Source organism: Heloderma suspectum, chromosome 2 (genome assembly GCF_057233095.1).
Source record: "Heloderma suspectum isolate Gila_16-S chromosome 2, 16-S_ref, whole genome shotgun sequence".
NCBI classification, from domain to species: domain Eukaryota; kingdom Metazoa; phylum Chordata; class Lepidosauria; order Squamata; family Helodermatidae; genus Heloderma; species Heloderma suspectum.
In genome coordinates, this window is record NC_139459.1 from 285,924,634 (window position 1) to 285,944,406 (window position 19,773).

The 19,773-nt window shown below is 46.3% G+C and overlaps 1 protein-coding gene across 1 annotated transcript in view; it reads right to left on the reverse strand.

Moving 5' to 3' along the window:
• The window catches only part of LOC146354764 (hyaluronidase-4-like), a 41,772-nt gene extending 30,324 nt beyond the window's left edge, over nucleotides 1-11,448 (reverse strand). Inside the window, exon 1 of the mRNA XM_084832461.1 lies at nucleotides 11,366-11,448. Within this exon, the coding sequence (XP_084688587.1) occupies nucleotides 11,366-11,403 (38 nt within the window). The 5' untranslated portion in view covers nucleotides 11,404-11,448. The remainder of the gene's footprint in view (nucleotides 1-11,365) is intronic.
• Between the last annotated feature and the right edge of the window lie 8,325 nt (nucleotides 11,449-19,773).

The window sequence follows — 19,773 nt, forward strand, 5'->3', positions numbered from 1 at the left end:
ATCCTTTTAAGGACAGTACCAACATGAATTGCTACAGTATGTTGTTGTGTTGTTGTTCTTTGTCCCTATTTTAATTTTTTAACTTTTATTTAATCATTTATTACTGTATTTGTATAGCTGCCCCATAACAGAAGTTATCTGGACAGCTCACAAGCAAACACAAGATTAAAATACAGTATAAAACAATACAAACTCCTACAAGTAAAAACACAAGTAAAAACACGGAGTTTTAAATTGAGTGTCCTGGCTAAAAACATAAGGTATTTAAAAGGCCCAGGTGAAAAAAAGGTCTTCACCTGGTGCTGAAAAGACCATAAAGGTGGCACGTGGGGAACCTCTCTGGGGAGGCTGTTTTATAATTGGGGGTTCACCACCAAAAAGGTCACCTGACTCATTTGGCAGAGGCACTCAGAGCAGGACCTTGGAAGTATATCTTAAGGTTTGGGTTGATACATGTGGAAGAAGATGAGCTTTCAGGTAACCTGGTCCCAAGCCATTTAGGGCTTTAAAAAGTTAAAACCTGTGCTTTAAATTTGGCCTGGACATGGACAGGGAAAATATTCAAAACTGATTATAAAAACAAAACAAATCAAAACAGAAAAAAGTAAAACAGCAGACAAATAGGACATAGACTAAATGAACCCCCCTTTACATTCCTAGAGACAGAGAACAGTACAGCCAATGTAAATAGCAATAAAAGCAGATGTTTATTACAGCTGATAACCCACATACCTGTCCTAGCAGTCAGAGGTCAACAGTGAATGTGATCTCATAACTTCTTTATACAAAGACAAATGACAATATAGTGCTGCTTGGTATTCTTTCCTTCTCCCCACCTCCAAACACGCATACTATGACCCAGTTCACATGTCATGGTGGCAATTCCTGGGTTGTTTAACCTAGGAATAGTGGAAACAAGTAGAACACGTCAGCCATTTCCGCTTTTAATTAGCAACCCAAGAACACCCCATTCCTGAGTTGTTTCAAGATGTGTGAACCTGGAAACTCTGGAGTGTTTATAGGTTAAATAACCCAGAGTTAACCCAACAGTTGCCTATGGTTTCTTGCTGGGTTAAGTCTGGCTTCTTTAACCCATAAATAACCCATAGTTTCCAGCTTCACATGTCACGAAACAAACCAGGAACTGGGTAGCTAATTAAAAGCGGAAATAGCTTGCATGCTCCTCTTCTCCCCGCAGTTCCTCGGTTAAACAACCCAGGAATTGCCACCATGATATGTGAACTGAGCCAATGCCCATTAGTATCCTAGTGTGATCTTAGTAGTGTCCTAATTAACCTCTCTAAACTCAGGGCCACTTTTTCGAGGGACTGCCTTTGCTATTACCTCAGTGGGTGTAACCATGGACATGTGCTAGGGAGCCCCAACAAACGAGGTGCTCTGCAGCAGCCACACACTAATAACTACACTCTATTTGCTGTGGCTCCCCAGTGCATCGACTATGTACTCAGGATCTGATCAATGGAAGGGCCGCTGCTGAGGGCTGGCATGTTCACCATCAGCCAGCCTCATCTGCAGCTCCTTCTGCCTTTTCCCTCTGGAAAGGAAAGGCTGGAATCTGGAGAAGGACATCAACTGCAGGGAATAAGAAGCGTGCGCCACAAACCCTTCCATGTATCCCTAATGTACTGTACCCTTTTATGGATTTTTATTGTCAGCCAGTTTGGAAGGCAAGCGTGGCTGAAAAGGCCGGGCATAAATATAAACAAACAAGACAAAGCCAGAAACTCAAGGTTCCCCGCGTGAGATGTCGAACGGTCAGCGTGAACCTGTGTGTGAGAGAGAAGTCTTCACAATGCTGGGCTGTTTCCCTGCACCCTCCTCCTTTGTGCCTAAAAGCCATTTGCTCTGCATTATCAAAGGGACATCGACAAGCAATGACCCAACACAATGGGGCGAGCACTAGACAGCAACAGTTCCAGGCCCAGAACCCCAAAAGAAAGCGATACATGCACACGGATGATTTGCATTGCACGGTACAAATCCATCCAGAGCTGAGAGCAGCCTTTCTCTTTTCAGGATTGGTAGGAACATTGACTTTCAAGGTCTTCCACTTCACCTTGTTTTTAAAAAGATAAGATTAATCGAAACTAGCAAGTGTTACCTTCAACCATAAACAAGCCCAAGTTAACCTGTTTTTCTACTCATTTTCACTCAGTAGAGTCAAGCTGCAATCCTAAGTATATCTTTACTACGAACTTCATTCCACTGAGCTCAGTGTGACATGTCTGAGTAAACAGGTTTAGAACTTGGCTGCCTAGATCTGGCAACCTTTTAAAAAGGTGAAAGAAGAAGAAAAATCTCAGTTGTGCCAAAGGGTTGAGTAAAGGCAGAAACAATTTTATCTGAAAATGTGGATATTCATTTTCTTTCTTTCTCTTGCTTCCACTCACTCACTCACTCACTCACTCACTCACTCACACCTCCCTGTAATCTACTATGAAATTTTCATCATGAGTATGTTATAATAAAGCATTCCACACACAGATACGCAGAAGCTGGAAGATCAAGCTTTGCACCTTGCATTCATTTCGAAGTTTTATATTCATAAAAATAACCCAGTTCTAGCCTGCTAGTGTATCACTAAGGAATTACGATAATAGGTTGTGCTTCTACTATACAACTATGGTCTCTTCCCTTTCCTTTTTTTTGGGTTCAGTTGCAGAGGCAGCCATCCACAGGAGATCAGGATAATGAACCCCATTCTTGGAACTGTTTTGACATCACTAATTGCACTGCAAGGCACTTCTGACATACACTGAAGTAAACAAACCATAAAAGGCGGCAGAGAATCAATTGAACATTAAAGAACCCTGGCAAAGGAAAGTGGTGGGGGGCAGGGACTTGAGCAGATGCAATGACAACAGATTTGAGCTGGATTTCAGGTCAAATTGGTTTCAGCCTGGAATAGTTTCAGTGCATTCATTTACTGTAGATTTCCACTCGTGAGTCAAAGACTACAATGCTGCTACACTCGGTTTAATTTTGCCCTTGGATGCAGCTGACACTAACTCTGCAAATAATACTTTCAAGCTCAAGGCATGAGCCGATGCTCCTTTTAATATCAGGCTCTCCTAAACATGCCTATTCACAAGAAAAGCATTATGTGTGTGTGTGAGAGAGAGTGTATATATTTAGGTTATGCACCAAAGCAGCAAATGCAAATACAGCACGAAGACCCATTCCAGATTAGCACACTGAGAGCCAGTGTGGCGTAGTGGCTAGAGTGTTGGACTGGGAGCCCAGCGATCTGGGTTCTAGCCCCCACTCAGCCATGGAAGCTCACTGGGTGACTTTGGGCAGTCACAGACTCTCAGCCCAACCTACCTCACAGGGTTGTTGTGAGGATAAAATGGAGAGGAGGAAGATCATGTAAGCCGCCTTGGGTTCCTTGCAACAGGAAAAAAGGTGGGATATAAATGCAATAAATAAATAAACAAACAAACAAACAAACTGCCAGTGTCATTTCATGTTGATATATCTAAAGCATAGATTCTAAACAAATCTTTTAACAATTTTAAACGGCTGGAATCATACTCTCAAATGTTGAAACACTCAGCTTAACCAGCCTGCCTAGCTGCTATCTAGCAGTCTCCAGCCCTGGGTCTCATGTGGCAGCCAGTTAAATACGGGCATTTCAGAGAATTGTGCAAAATATTTTTCAGCAGAAACCTACTACAGAGCACTAGATTTCTGTTGGAGTAAACCCAAAAAAACTAATCCAGCCTTCCCCAACCTGTTAGACTGCTGGCCCCATCATCCCCAAAGGCCATGTTGACTGGGGATGATGAGAGTTGTAGTCTCAACACATCTGGAACAAACAATGGCATGACCATTACTCACTGAAATGGTACTGGTACAGCAATACGTGGGAGACATCTAACAGCCAACTGGTTTGCTTTCTTAAGCCACTGCAAGAAACCCAACAGATACACACTCCGCATTTAAGCCTGTTCTCATTCAGGATAAAATTGCTTGCATTAACTGGGCTTAGCAAAGCTGTCAAAGTACTATAATGTTATTTTTGTAATGCCTGTGAATTCCTGCGTTCCTGCACTGAGGAGTATATTTAAGGCTCAAGCTACACATGACAGCTGCAGATCCATGTGTTTAAAGTACAGTTCTGCCCGAGTCATGTGCAAAGTGGTGTCCTTAAGAAGGAAAGGGGGCATACGTGTAGGACTACTTCTAGGGCTGAGAAGAAAGTTCTCAGATTAGAATCTTGGTATTAAATTGAGGGGAAGGGGAGAGGTTGGGGTGAAAAGAGGGCCAACAACCCCCATCAATTAACAGGGGGGCAAAATTGGAGGTGGGGGCCAAACTCACCACAGCAGAGTGCTCCTCTTGGCAGTTGCTAATTTTTCCTCCCAGAATGCACCTAGAACAACACTGGGGTGCCATCTTGTTTTTACATGGAAGACCCTGTGTTGATCTGGGGTCCTGAACCTGTCAGGATCTTTATCAAAATAGATTTGGGATAAGCCAATCTGAAAAGGTCTTGTTCCAAAAGGCATCTGTGCACATACCAACTTGGAGAACTGATTATCAGTCCATGGAAAGGCGTCCAGTGTATCTTGATTGGGACCCGATACATGCGTGGCTGTAGGGGGAGTTGACAGCTCTGGTCAGCCCAAGGGATGTGTGAGGTTCTTTGCCTTGCTTTATTTCTGCACCCATGTACTATCACAGGTGTAATCAGTAAACTGCTAATCTGATCCATTTGTGACTTTATCTCACTTTGGCTTATCCTGAATCAATTTTGATAAGGGTCCTGACAAGATCAGGACCCCAGATTAAGACAGGCCCCATGAATAAAGTGGGGTCATGCTGCAGCTTGTTGTTACGTTGGACCCAGCAAGGGTGGGTTGTTGGGGTGGTTGACTAGCCACCCTCACCAGGTTTGCACAGAACAAGAAGCTGTGGCAGTGGGGGCTTGGATTGACAAACTGGCACCCAGGAGAACAACAAGCCATTGTGCGACCCAGGCCCCTGAAGCCATTGTGCTGGGTTCAGACATCATGACAAGCCACTCTGAAACAAACAAGGCTGACAACCCACCGTGGGTTGTCGTGTCATGCAAACCAGGTCAGTGGGTCAGATCCAGGATCTGCCTTCCATGAGAGGAAGGGCTCTGCTCATGCAAGGTTCCCCCACTCAATTTGGGGGGATCTCCCTGTCCCCATGCCACAGCTCACGGCATTCAGCAGCATTTTCAGGGGGCTCAAGGGGCTGCTGTGGGAAGGAGGGGGAAGGGAAACCCACTTCCGCCAGCACAGTTGATCCTTAAACCTGGATCTAACCCAGTGTTGGTAGGTCTGTTTGTGTTGAAAGGAAACTTTTTCTGACTTCTCCCTGTGATGATCAATCAGATTTCTTTCCAACATAAGCTGACGCCTGCTGTCACCATGTCATCTCCTGGGGATCAAGTACAACTTTTGTCTGAATGGATCCAACACATGAGGCACACCACAATAGTCACTCTCACTGCACCCTGAAAGGACTGGGCCCAAGGCGGTTTGCTGCCTGAGGTGAAGTAGTAAATGGGGTGCACCCTTGCTGCACCCCCCCCAAGTTGAGGTACATAGTGCCCCAGGGCTTGTCAAGTTATTTTGATTCCTGAGGCATGAAATCCCACAAGCTTCTCTCCCCTTCCATGGCAATAAAAATGTAGTCATGATAAATAACAAATTTCAAGACACCCCAAACCCACTGCCTGAAGCAACTGCCACATTCTGCCTAATGGTAGGGCCAGACACGTGTGGCATGAGAACTTTGAGCTCATAGCAGGCGCAGTTCGCAAGTCAAGGCGTTGTTGTTGTTGTTCAGTCATTCAGTCGTGTCCGACTCTTCGTGACCCCATGGACCATAGCACGCCAGGCCTTCCTGTCCTGCGCTCTCTCCCAGAGTGTACTCAAGTTCATATTCATTGCATCGGTGATGCTATCTAGCTATCTCATCCTCTGCCGTCCCCTTCTCCTTTTGCCTTCAGTCTTTCCCAGCATCAGGGTCTTTTCCAGAGAGTTTTCTCTTCGCATTAGGTGGCCAAAATATTTCAGCTTCAGTATCTGTCCTTCCAATGAGCACTCAGGGTTGATTTCCTTAAGTATGGACTGATTGGACCTCCTTGCAGTCCAGGGGACTCGTAAGAGTCTTCTCCAGCACCACAGTTCGAAAGCATCAATTCTTCGGTGCTCAGCCTTCCTTATAGCCCAGCTCTCACAGCCATACATTACTACTGGGAAAACCATAGCTTTGATTAGACGGACCTTTGTCGGCAAGCTGATGTCTCTGCTTCTTACTATGCTGTCTAGATTGGCCATAGCTTTCCTCCCAAGGAGCAAGCGTCTTTTAATTTCATGGCTACAGTCACCGTCTGCGGTGATCTTGGAGCCCAAGAAAATAAAATCTGTCACTGCTTCCATTTCTTCCCCTTCTATATGCCAGGAAGTGATGGGGCCAGATGCCATGATCTTCGTTTTTTTAATGTTGTGTTTCAAACCAGCTTCTGCACTCTCCTCTTTCACCCTCAACAAGAGGCTCTTGAGATCCTCTTCACTTTCTGACATTAGGGTGGTATCGTCTGCATATTGGAGGTTGTTGATAATTCTCCCAGCAATCTTAATTCCGACCTCTGATTCATCCAACCCGGCATTTCTCATGATGTACTCTGCATATAAGTTAAATAAGCAGGGTGACAATATGCAGCCTTGTCGTACTCCTTTCCCAATTTTGAACCAATCGGTTGTTCCATGTCTGGTTCTTACTGTTGCTTCTTGATCCTGGTACAGGTTTCTCAGGAGACAGGTAAGGTGGTCTGGTACTCATATCACTTTAAGAATTTGCCAGAGTTTGTTGTGATCCACACAATCAAAGGCTTTAGCATAGTCAATGAAGCAGAAATAGACGTTTTTCTGGAATTCTCTTGCTTTCTCCATGATGCAGCGAATGTTGGCGATTTGATCTCTAGTTCCTCTGCCTCTTCGAAACCCAGCTTGTACTTCCGGTACTTCTCGGTTCGCATACTGCTGAAGCCTAGCTTGTAGGATTTTGAGCATCACCTTGCTGGCATGTGAAATGAGCGCAATTGTGCGGTAGTTTGAACACTCTTTGGCGTTGTCCTTCTTTGGAATTGTAATGTAAACTGACCTTTTCCAGTCTTGCGGCCATTGCTGAGTGGTTCCAAATTTGTTGGCATATTGAGTGCAGCACTTTAACAGCATCATCTTTTAGGATTTTAAATAGCTCAGCTGGAATACTGTCATCTCCGCTAGCTTTGTTGTTAGTAATGCTTCCTAAGGCCCACTTGACTTCACTTTCTAGGATGTCCGGCTCAAGTTCAGTGACCGCACTATCATGGCTATCAGGGACATTCAGATTCTTTCCTGTATAGTTCTTCTGTGTATTCTTTCCACCTCTTCTTAATCTCATCCGCTTCTGTTAGGTCCCTGCCTTCTTTGTCTTTTATCATGCCCATCTTTGCACAAAACGTTCCCTTGAGATCTCCGATTTTCTTGAAGAGATCTCTAGTCTTTCCCATTCTGTTGTTTTCCTCGATTTCTTTGCATTGTTCATTTAAGAAGGCCTTCTTGTCTCTCTTTGCTATTCTCTGGAAATCTGCATTCAGTTGGATATATCTTCCCCTTTCTCCCTTGCTTTTCACTTCCCTTCTTTCCTCAGCTACTTGTAAAGCCTCATCAGACAGCCACTTGGCTTTCTTTTTCTTTGGGATGGATTTCGTTGCTGCCTCCTGAACAATGTTACGGACCCCCGTCCATAGTTCCTCAGGCACTCTGTCTATCAGGTCTGTTCCCTGAAATCTATTCCTCACCACCAGTGTATATTCATAAGGGATATGATTTAGGTCATACCTGAATGGTTTAGTGGTTTTCCCTACGTTCTTCAATTTAAGCCGAAATTTTGCAACAAGAAGCTCATGATCTGAGCCACAGTCAGCTCCAGGTCTTGTTTTTACTGACTGTATAGAGCTTCTCCATCTTTGGCTGCAATGGACATAATCAATCTGATTTCGATATTGACCATCTGGTGATGTCCATGTGTAGAGTCGCCTCTTGTGCTGTTGGAAAAGAGTGTTTGCTATGATCAGCGTGTTCTCTTGGCAAAACTCTATTAGCCTTTGTCCTGCTTCATTTTGTACACCAAGGCCATGCCTGCCTGTTATCCCGGTGATTTCTTGACTTCCTACTTTAGCATTCCAATCCCCTATGATGAAGAGGACATCTTTTTTTGGTGTTAGTTCTAGAAGGTGTTGGAGGTCTTCATAGAACCGATCAACCTCAGCTTCTTCGGCCTCAGTGGTTGGGGCATAGACTTGAATTACTGTGACGTTGAATGGTTTGCCTTGGATTCGTACTGAGATCATTCTATCGTTTTTGAGATTATACCCCAGTACTGCTTTTCCCACCCTTTTGTTGACTATGAGTGCTACTCCATTTCTTCTAAGGGATTCTTGCCCACAATAGTAGATATGATGGTCACCTGAATTAAATTCGCCCATGCCTGTCCATTTTAGTTCGCTGATTCCCAAGATGTCGATGTTCAATCTTGCCATCTCATGTTTGACCACCTCCAACTTACCTTGATTCATTGATCTGACATTCCAGGTTCCTAAACAAAATTGTTCTTTACAGCATCGGATTTTCTTTTCACCACCACACACATCCACAGCTGAGTGTCCTTTCGGCTTTGGCCCAGCCGCTTCACTCTTTCTGGCGCTACTTGGAAATACCCTCTGCTCTTCCCCAGTAGTATATTGGACACCTTCCGACCTGAGGGGCTCATCTTCCGTGTCATCTCTTTTAGCCTTGTGTTACGTTCCATGGGGTTTTCTTGGCAAGAATACTGGAGTGGGTTGCCATTTCCTTCTCCAGTGGACCACATTTTGTCAGAACTCTCTGCCATGACCTGTCCGTCTTGGGTGGCCCTGCATGGCATAGCTTATGGCTTCACTGAGTTACGCAAGCCCCTTCGCCACAACAAGGCAGTGATCCATGAAGGGGAGTCAAGGCATGCCAGATTCCAAATGTATTTGCCTATGGCGAGATGGCTATGTGTGTATTGATGTCATGTGCTGACCAGCTTTTAGCACTCCACTGTAAATGGTGCAGTCCACACCCATTGTCCCTTACTCCACTCAAAACCCAGGAAAGGCATCACACACTCGCAGACAAAACTGTCCAGCTGGTGTCATCCACAGCATATTGGAAATAAAGTACTGCACACTTCCTGCAAGCCCTTTGGACATTACAAATAAATATCTAATTGACAGATCAATTGCATTCCTGTGGGTACCCTATGTAATTATGAAGGGAACATCATTTTGAAATTTTAGACTAGCTTTTCTCCTCTCTCCCCATGAGTGTTTGCTCACTGTGTGTGCTAATCTCCGCAGACAGGCACAGTATTTTAAGAAAGGGCTCATGAACAAGGGCGCCACGTAATGAATGGGAGAGAAAAACCTCTGAAGGGGGAAGTATGCTTAAGTGTCTCAAACTCTATACACTCAATTGTTTCTCTGAATCAGGACATTAAGTAGGTTTGGTGCTGACTGGCACAAGATGGCTTCAAAAGTTCTGCACATGCACTCACAGGCAGCAGTGATCCATGTTTAAAATTCACCCAATGGATCAGACATTGCATACAGAACCTACCTAATAGCTTACAGCTTTCCCCAACCTAGTGCCTTCCAGGTATGTTGGACTAAAACTCCCACCATGCTGGCCTGGGTGATGGGAGTTGTAGTCCAACACATCTGGAGGGCACCAGGTTGGGGAAGGCTGTATATTGGATGTTAAGCAAGACTAAAAAAAAGAGGAGGAAGGTCCAGCCATTATGATCAGGGGAACTGTGAAAATTCAGAAGAGGCTGAGTGAAATTTTCTCCATGGAATGGTGATGAGTTCATTGACTGTCAACCACAGATAATGAAATGAACGCCCAGGGTGGGGTTGCCATGCAGGGCAGCAGTTCAGCAGGCTGCCATTGTCCATGGACGTATTGCACAATGGAATTTTGCCAGTTTCTTCTGGAGGTGACAGGTAACAAATGAAAGGATGGCTCTATGTTTTCTTTCCACGCCCCAGCACAGCTTCATCTCTCCCTGACTCACTTTCACATACACACCCCACCACCCTGCCCCAGTTTCATCTCTCCCTCTCCACCTCTCTCCTTGAGGGTAACATCTCCCCATGTGGTTATTAAGAGTTGTATATTCAATGTTAGTCCTGCTCTAAATAGACCCACTGAAATGAATGGGACTAACTGACATTCCCAGGGATTTTAGTCTTTTAGTTCCGTTGTTTTACATCTCTTAGGGTGCAATCCTATGCAAGTTTAGACAGAAAGAAGTCCTACAACCCCATGGCTCCCTGGGGATGTTGGGAGTTGTGGGACTTTTTCTGTCTAAACCTGCATAGGATTGCACCCTTACTGTATTTTAAATCTCTGCATTGCTGCTAGGTTTTATTTTGGTTTTACTTTTATATTGTAGTTTTAAACCTTGATGCTTTTATAATGTATTTTATGCTGTATTTTGTGGTTTTAATGGTTGTGAACTGGCCAGAGAGCTTTGGCTATTGGGCCATATAGAAATGTAATGAATAAATAAGTCCCATTCGTTGCAATGGGTTTACTCAAAGCATGACTAACAATGACACCACCCTAAGAGAAGATGAAGGAGTTGCGACCGTACACGACATGTGCTCTGACCACCGCATAGGAAGGGTGGGTGTGAAGGAGATACACACATTCAAAAATAAGTGTGTTTGGGGGCCGGGGCTTGGGAGAATCAACCAGCCACACAGGAGAAGGAAGTAAGCATAGGGACGTGTAGGAGGAGGATGCTATAATACAACTTTCCCCAACTCAGCACCCTCCGGATGTATTGGACTACACCTTCCATAGTCCCCAAGCAGGCTGTCTAGGATGATGGGAGTTGTAGTCCAACACATTTGGAGGGCGCCGGATTGAGGAAGACTGCTATAGTGAGCGTGTGTGTGGTCTCAAAAAGTAGCATCGCAAAGCAACCTCCTTTTTAAAAAGCCCCTTGCACGCTGAAGTCTCTGTTCCAGGAGATGGCTCCCACTCCCTGGAGCGAGCGACCCCCTGGGTTCGAAGAAGCCGGCTCCCAGGAGGACGCGGGTATTTGTGGAAGTCTTTGCAAACAAAGGAGTCATTGGAAAACTCGGGAAAGGAGACGGGAGGGAGGGAAGGAGGGGGTTCAGCTCGCCAACAGATATGAAGAGTGGGCCAGACTTTGCTTCCCAACAAAGAAGAAGAAGAAAAGGAGGGTCCCACGACGCGCGAACACGTTCCCCACGGGCAGGGTTTACCTTTGTCGCCTGCTCATCCCTTCTTCTGATTCAGACATCCCCGGGCTGGACCACGCACTGCCTGCCAGGCACTCCAGCACCACTTACCTGGGAGGAGGAGAGCACCACCCCTCACCTGCTGGCCACGCCCACCTCTCCTAGGCCACGCCCCGCGCCCCGAGCCACCTGGCTGGGAAACCATCGCCGAGATCCCGCCCAGTGATCTTCATACCTCAGGGAGCAGGTCAATGATTTCCTTCCCGTGACTCAGCTCTGAGTAGGCAGGAAAAGGCTCGGGAACCTCCCGCTCCTCCAGCCCTGGCAGCCGGGATGCCCCAGCAATCGGTCCGCGCGGAGGGGGACTCGGGACTCGCGCCGTGGTGGCTGATCGAGCCAAAGGGCTGGCCGAGGAGAAGGCGGGGGGAGCTGAGCTCTTTGGGGAGCCGTCCGCCCCCGCCCCGCGCGGAAACACGGATCCTCTTCCTTCACAGCTGCATGGCAGGCAGAAATTCAACAGGTCAAGTCGTCCCTGACATGAAGCTGGGAAGCGATGGGGAGAAGCTTTCCCTATCGCATTTCTCTCTGACACGTGGCTGTTGAAGTAATTCGATTCCTTGCGGCTTGAGGAAAGACAAAGGTTTTTGTTGTGATCGTTATTGTAATGGTGCCTGTGTTATCACCCAACAACGTTTTGGGAATGACAACCATTGAGGTGTCTCTTTTTGCGTCTCAGCTCCCAATGAGAGCGCAACATGCATCTCTCCCCCGCCTGCCCCACCCAGCACGCGTGTATAAATCTGCCCATTTGTAGCTAACCCTTCGTGCACCTGATGGAGTGGGCCGTGACCACGAAAGCATATGCCAAAATAAATGCGTTCGTCTTTAAAGTGCCACAAGACTCCTCGTTGGTTTTGTTGTTGCGCTAAAGGCACAAGGGCAGGGGAGTCATGGGCACCTGAAGGTCTGCAAAAGGGCGGACTGGGCAGGGGAGGGGGGTCCGTGGACCCAGGGAAACGATCTGGATCTATCTGACGAATTAGCTGGTGTAGCAGGAGCTTTTGTGGGTGACAGGTTTCTTCAGCAGACACATCTGATGCCTTTTGCCCAGAGGTTACCTTCTAAAGGAAATGGTGCCGGGTTCCTGCCTGCCAGAAAAGTTGTCCCCTGGGAAGCTGCATGATTAGGATGGCCACAAACACCTTGTTTTCTGGAAGGGGTCCCCTGCAAATGTTAAGGAGGACAGAACCTGGCAGGAAGTTATTTGTGAACTGGACAGATTTTCTAAGCTATGTGGGTTTTAATCCCAATAACTGACACAGGCAATACAAAGATAAAAATTAGGCTGCGATCCTAAGGACATAGAACTTGGCGGGACTCAGCTGTGGAGTGTACATGTTTAGGGTTGTGCTGCAGGCATCCCTCAGGACATTTCCGAGGCAGGCTGATCATGTGCGTCTTGACTCAGAAGTAAGTGCCACAGAGTTCAACAGGACTGAGTAGGCATATCTGGGTGACCTTTGGGTTGGCCTAATAAAGGTATTCTGCCAAATGGATTTTGGAATTATATTGCAAGAGACTGTTTTCAGGAATGGATAAACAGGGACCATCTCTCTACAAATCAGCCGTCCCCAACCTGGTGCCCTCCTGATGTTTTGGACTTCAACTCCTAGCAGCCCCAGTAGCATGGCCAATGACCAGGAATGCCAGGGGCTGTAGTCCAAAACCTCTGGAGGGCACCAGGTTGGGGAAGCCAGCTCTAAACTTATCAACGTGATGCCCTAAAATAACACCTTGCAACATAGGTTAATTTTGTTAATGAAACGGTATCTCAGATTTTTTTAAAGTCCTCGAAAAATGTGTGTGGCATTCACTATTTCTAGTGAATAGCAATGCACATTCTTGTAGCTACCAGTCAATAAAGTGTTAACTGTAAATCCTCCATTTCTCTCTCCTCTTTTCTGGAGGAGCTGTACTGTTACTAAGAAGCTCAGCCATGATGGCCTTTACATTAATATTTTGCTGGCATCTTGTCTAATACATTTTATTGCTCTGGAAAGCTGCATGGGTAAGTGGCCAGGGAGCCACTGCCAGTCAGGATAAGTAGACAATCCTGAGGTAATAGTCTGATTGCATAGAGCAGGTCAGATGCAAGGACTTCTGTTTCAGCTACTCAAAATGAACCCTGTCAATGATCTTCTACTGCTGATGTAGACTGGTTATATGTCACCCTCTGCTGACAAAAAATGTTACTGCAGATTTAAAAAAACATTGAGCATTCTACCTATTATAATTTTACATCAGGGTCAATTGCGTTTGAAATGACTGTTTTGAAGACAGTTGCCAAATGAACAATTGATGAGGGCCAAATCAGTTCAGTGACTTCAGTTCATCAAGAATGATTTCCTCATAGCCGATTTCCCCAGACTGTGTTTGTATTTATTGTTATATTTATATCCTGCTCTTCTGCCAGTGAAGCTCGGAGAGGCCTAAGAACCTTGTCAGGTGGTTTATGCTGAATGGTAGTAACTTGCCCAAGGCCACCCGCAGAGCTTCAAAGCAGAGCAGGAATTTAATCTTGGTTTCCCACATCTTGGTTTTTAATCTTGGTTTTCCTTCCAGCACTCTACCTGCTAAGTCACACGGTTTTAAAGAGTCTTTAATGCTGGGCTGGGCAACTGTGAGGGGGCCTGGGGGCCACTGTCCACCCTAGATTCTCTCCCTGCAATGGGTCACACTTTTGCTGCCCTGCTGCCGAATCTGGCAAACTGCTCTGGGGCTTTAAAAAAGACAAATTTAGGGCACAATCCCATGGCAGCTAGACAGTGGCTAGATGGCCATAGGATTGTTCAGCTTCTGGGAAATGACCTTGGAGCCTGCAGTCCAAGGTTGGTTCCCAGAAAACCACTAACCCACCTCCTCTCATGTCTCCTCATAGGTGGTGCAGATTGTCCCTGGGCTCTGCACTTGGATGAGCAGCTTGGAGTGGGGCAAAACGGGGCTTTCCCAGGGGTAGGGAAAGGTGGGGAGTGCGGAAGTGCCAGTATGATGCTTCCTATGCGTCGTCCGGCTCCCCCGCCCCAATGTCCCGCAGCTAGACAGCTGAAATTGGCTGTCTAGCTGCAAGTGCAGGGTGGCCATGGTGCGGAGGAGAAGATCCCCTCCGCGCTCCGCCCACCCTGCATTGGACAGGCAGTCGCCTCCAAGTTCGGAGGCAGCTGCCCATCCGGATAGGATTCCTCCCTTAGTTTGTTTTCAGGTTGAGTTTGCCCTTTTTCATTCTCTCTAGCAGTTTGGCACTGAAATTTGGCAGCAAACCCCCAGGGTTTTTTGCTGCTTCCGCTGCCGCCATCTTTGTTAGCACAGCGGTGGCAGTGGAGGCTGCACCGGAGGACAGGGGGTCTGTATGTGGCCCACGTAACATGGATTGCCCACCCCTGCTGCTTTGATGCATCTAATGCAGTGTAGGTGGGCTGGAGACACTCAGGCAAGGAGGGCTCTTGGTATGTGGAAACCGATGCTTAGGAATGCGCTCTGCTGCTCACATTCTGCAGCAAATGTGGGCATAGTCACGGCAACGGTGTAAATGATGCTAAGATTTGCTTGGTTATGAATAAATGGACAATTACACCTCTTCATAGTGGATTAAAATGACAGGTTCTCGGGGCTAGCCTGAGACATTTCGCTGCCTGGGGCATAGCAGCAAATGTGGCATACGCAGGCACACACATCCAAGCAGTGGTGTAGTGGAGCTGGGGCTCACCGGACCATATTCGCAGGGGCGCCGACATAGAATCATAGAACAGTAGGGTTGGAAGGGGCCTACAAGGCCATCGAGTCCAAACCCCTGCTCAATGCAGGAATCCAGGTCAGAGCATCCCTGACAGGTGGCTGTCCAGCCTCGTCTTTAACACCTCCAGTGTGGGAGAGCCCACCACCTCCCTAGGTCATTGGTTCCATTGTCGTATTGCTCTAACAGTCAGGAAGTTTTTCCTGATGTTCAGCTGGAATCTGGCTTCCTGTAACTTGAGCCCATGATTCCGTGTCCTGCACTCTGGGATGATCGAGAAGAGATGCTGGCCTTCCTCTCTGTGACAACCTTTCAGGTACTTGAAGAGCACTATCATATCTCCCCTCAGTCTTCTCTTCTCAAGACTAAACATGCCCAGTTCTTTCAGTCTCTCTTCATAGGACTTCGTTTCCAGTCCCCTGATCATCATTGCTGCCCTCCTCTGAAACCTCTCCAGTTTGTCTGCATCCTTCTTAAAGTGTGGTGCCCAGAACTGGACACAGTACTCCAGATGAGGCCTAACCAGTGCTGAGTAGAGGGGAACTAGTACTTCCCGGGATTTGGAAGCTATGCTTCTATTAATGCAGCCCCAAATAGCATTTGCCTTTTTTGCAGCCACATCACATTGTTGGCTCATATTCAGCTTGTGATCTACAACAATTCCAAGATCCTTCTCGCTTGTAGTATGGTTGCGCCAAGGATCCCCCATGTTGTAATTGTGCCTTTGGTTTCTTTTTCCTAGGTGCAGAACTTGGCATTTATCCCTATTAAGTTTCATTCTGTTGTTTTCTGCCCAACGCTCCAGCCTATCAAGATCACTTTGAATTCTGTTTCTGTCTTCCAGGGTATTAGCTACCCTGCCCAATTTTGTGTCATCTGCAAATCTGATAAGCATTATCAAGACCTTATCACTCCCCCCCCCAGGCTTCCCTGCTTCCTCTGAGTTTAGCTGCAATCCTCACAGTAGGGGGTGGGGGTGGATTTTCTCAGCAATAATGTATAGCTCTGAGCTATCCCTGTAGTAATGTGAAAATATTTTAGGGCTGCCTGGTTCTGGGTGGGCAATTAAGACCCATTTGCTTTACAAAAGACCTGGTCCTGGTGGAGGTGAAAAACTGCTACCACGGATTTGTTGATATGATCAACATAGCTGCCTGCATTTCTGGCCTATCCTTGATGGGATAGCTATGGAGAATGACAGAATTTAACTTTTTAAATTATAATATGAATTAAGAAATATTGTTTAATTCATAGAATAATAATAAGACAACAGGAGTATATATTTTTCCCACAATCAGAGGGGGAGAACAGTCAATAGAACTTGGGGTTTTAGCCATACATCCTCCATTTTACCATATAAACAGAGTTCGTAGATAACTGAAAGCCAGAGTGGTGTGTTGGCTGGAGTGTTGGACAATGGCTGGGAGGCCCAGGTTTAATCCCCACTCTGCGAGGAAGCTCCCTGAGTGACAAAAATCCCTTTTGACTGGGCCGGTCGCCATGCTTCAGCATAGCCTCCCGCCTGCAAGCCCACCCACCCTAGTGTCGTATGAGAGTGGGCGCAAGAAACGGAAAGGGCTATAACTGGTGTGAATACTACAGGCAGCTGTGGGGATGCAGGAAGGCTGTGAGCAAAGCAGTGGTAGGCTGTGGCACTCCAGGGCATCAGGCAAACAAGGGTCGCATCCATCACCCGCTACCTGATCCTTTCTTAACTGGATCCTTTCTTAACTATGGCCACCAATAGCTGGTCATAGTTAACTGCTTTCATACGATGTATCGATGGCCACCAATTTGGATGGCTTTAAAAGGGGATTGGACAGATTCCTGGAGGAGAAGGCTATCGATGGCTACTAGTCCTGATGGCTATGTGCTACCTTCAGTGTGCCTGTGTACACCAGTTTCTAGAGAACATGGGCAGGAGGGTGCTGTTGTCGCAGTCATGTCCTGCTTGTGGGTTTTTGGTGGGCATCTGGTTGGCCACTGTGTGAACAGAATGCTGGACTAGATGGACCCTTGGTCTGATCCAGCAGGGCTCTTCTTATGCTCTTATGGAGATGCCAGGGACTGAACCTGGGACTTTCAACATGCAAAGCAGGCCCAGCCCACTAATGAGATATGGTCCCTCTTCAACCCCTATCCTTATTTCAAGGATAAGAACATAAGAGCCCTGCTGGATCAGACCAAGGTCCATCTAGTCCAGCATTCTGATCACACGGTGGCCAACCAGATGCCCACAGGAAACCCACAAGCAGGACAGGAGTGCAAGAGCGCTGTCCCAGTGCTTTCCCCCACTCACACCATCTGATGCTGAAGGTTTCGCTCATGCCAAAGCCTCATGCTGGGCTTTAGGAAGGTCTGAAGCATCATACTGCCTGGAGTGCTATTTTTGGGTAGAAAGGCAGGGAACCAATAAAACAAATAAAGAAGTAAGTACGGTGCCTTCCCGAGGATTTCTTAACCCTTTCCCCGGGTACTGAGGATTGCAGTCAAGCAGAGACATCTTCATAGCCAGTCGCGCCGCCGCGCCGCCTGACTCATGCTCTGTCTCCTGCTAGGCCCCTGTGGAGCAGCCCGCACTGTATTGCCCCTTCCTGGCCCGGCTCTTTGCAGGCTTGTGTCCTCTGCCATCTGGGAGAACTGAATGGTCAGGTTTGTTACCCAGCCTGGGCTCCCTGAGCATGATGTGGAGTGAACACTGAAAAAGCCGGTATTTGATTAGCGTGGGCACATCTGAAGATCGTGGTGCCACTCCCATGGAAAAACTCCCTTACAATACAAATTGAGATCTAGCGTGACCACTTTATGCGTGGCCCAAAACAGAGGATGAAAGAGGGCACAGGTTCGCACAAAAACGGCATATGCTTATTTATATGGATAGATGCAAATGCACAAATAATTACTATAATTTAAATAGAAATGCAATATACCTCACTGTGATCAGGCATCCTCTGCACCTGCTCCTTCTGCTGACCAGGTGCTATCTGTTGATGGGTGAATTCAAGGTGCCTCCTCTCCCTTCATATGGTTTTTTAAGGCACAATCCTATGCATGTTTAGACAGAAGAATCTGCAATTCCCAGCATGCTGGCTGGGGCATGCTGGGAACTGTAGGCCTTTTTTCCTGTTTAAGCATGCATAGGATTGCGCCCTTAAGGTTCTTTATCTTTAAACCTGACTTGGACGGGACAGCCCTTGAGACAGGACTGCAAAGTAGACACTTGGCATTCCTGTCCACTCATGGGTTTTGCACTCATCCAACACTTGAGCACCAGAAAGGTGAAAGGGGGTATTATAGACTGGGTGCTTCCAGACAAGGCTTTTACTGTGCAATCCCACTGCCTCAGTCATGGAATGTTGTGGTGTGTGTGTGTCCAGACATCATATCCTCTTCCATTTGTAACCCTCCGGTGTTTTCCCATCTTTTTTCTTACCAGAAAAAAATATGTTAAAGAAGAAAAAACAGAACAGCTGCACAATGCCTTTTGACTGTTAGCAGTGCTAAGAGCTCTCTGTCTGGAAGCACCCATAGTCAAAAGGCAGACATGTTTATCACATGCATGATAAAAAAAGTTGTGCCGTTATGTCCTTGATATAAGGCCTTAATTAATGGCTTGATCTGTTAGTTAAATGGTACAAAAGGGGGGGAAACCTTGTTCTGGTTATTAAGCTGTGATTCATGTTTTCCAATTTACTTATTAGAGATATTTGCCACATGTGTTCAATGTGTAAGAGAGATAATTGCTTAGTTGCTCCTCATTTTCTTGGCAATTTATGCTCTGTAGAAATGTATGCATCATGGTTTATGCTTATACTTTTTGTTTTGCAAACTGAAAAAATGTTACAATATGCTCTCAAAAACCTGAACCTAGCAGTGAGAAAGAAAGAAAGAAAGAAATGTAAAAGAATGGCTCCCTGGTAAATTAAGCTACTATAATTACCACTAGGAGGCACTTGCATACATAAAATGGAGCAAACAACAACAACAACACTATGCAGTCTTGCGACCCGTTTCCAGATCTTAACATTCCCGTGCAAGTCATTCCTTTATGCCTATCTATCTCTATCTATAATGAGGTGGAGGTATTTGTGAGCTCCAATTTGTGAGCTCCATTGCTGGGCAGCGATGCCCAGGCACATATAGATTCTCAGGAACACTTATGCTGCCTGCTCTGCATTTGACTGTTACACTCTTATTATGAGGTAACCCTGTCTTGTCTTTTGACAGTAAAAATATCCTATTTTCATACTTTACTAGTAATGTTTTGTGTTATCTGTGTACCAAATTTCAGCTTTTTAATATAGTTAGTTATTATTATTTGGGAGTACATTCAGTGGTTCCTGTTTTGAGGAAGAGCTGTCCTCCCCCTGCCCCACCCCTGGATGTCTTGGGCTACCCATGTACCAAATTCTAACTTTTGGGCTGCTGTGGAAGTACCTTAACTATAGTGGTGTACAAACTGTGTCCCTCCTCCGAGGGAGAGGTGTACAAGTGCCCCGTTTCCAGATCTTTCCTAGTAATCAGCATGTCTTGGACTATATGTCTACAAACCCCCCCCCCCAGCTTTTCGGGTGGTGTGGAAGTACTTTGACCATTTTGGGGACAGGTCTTAGCTGTGTTCAGGTGTCTTTTTGCTCACGAT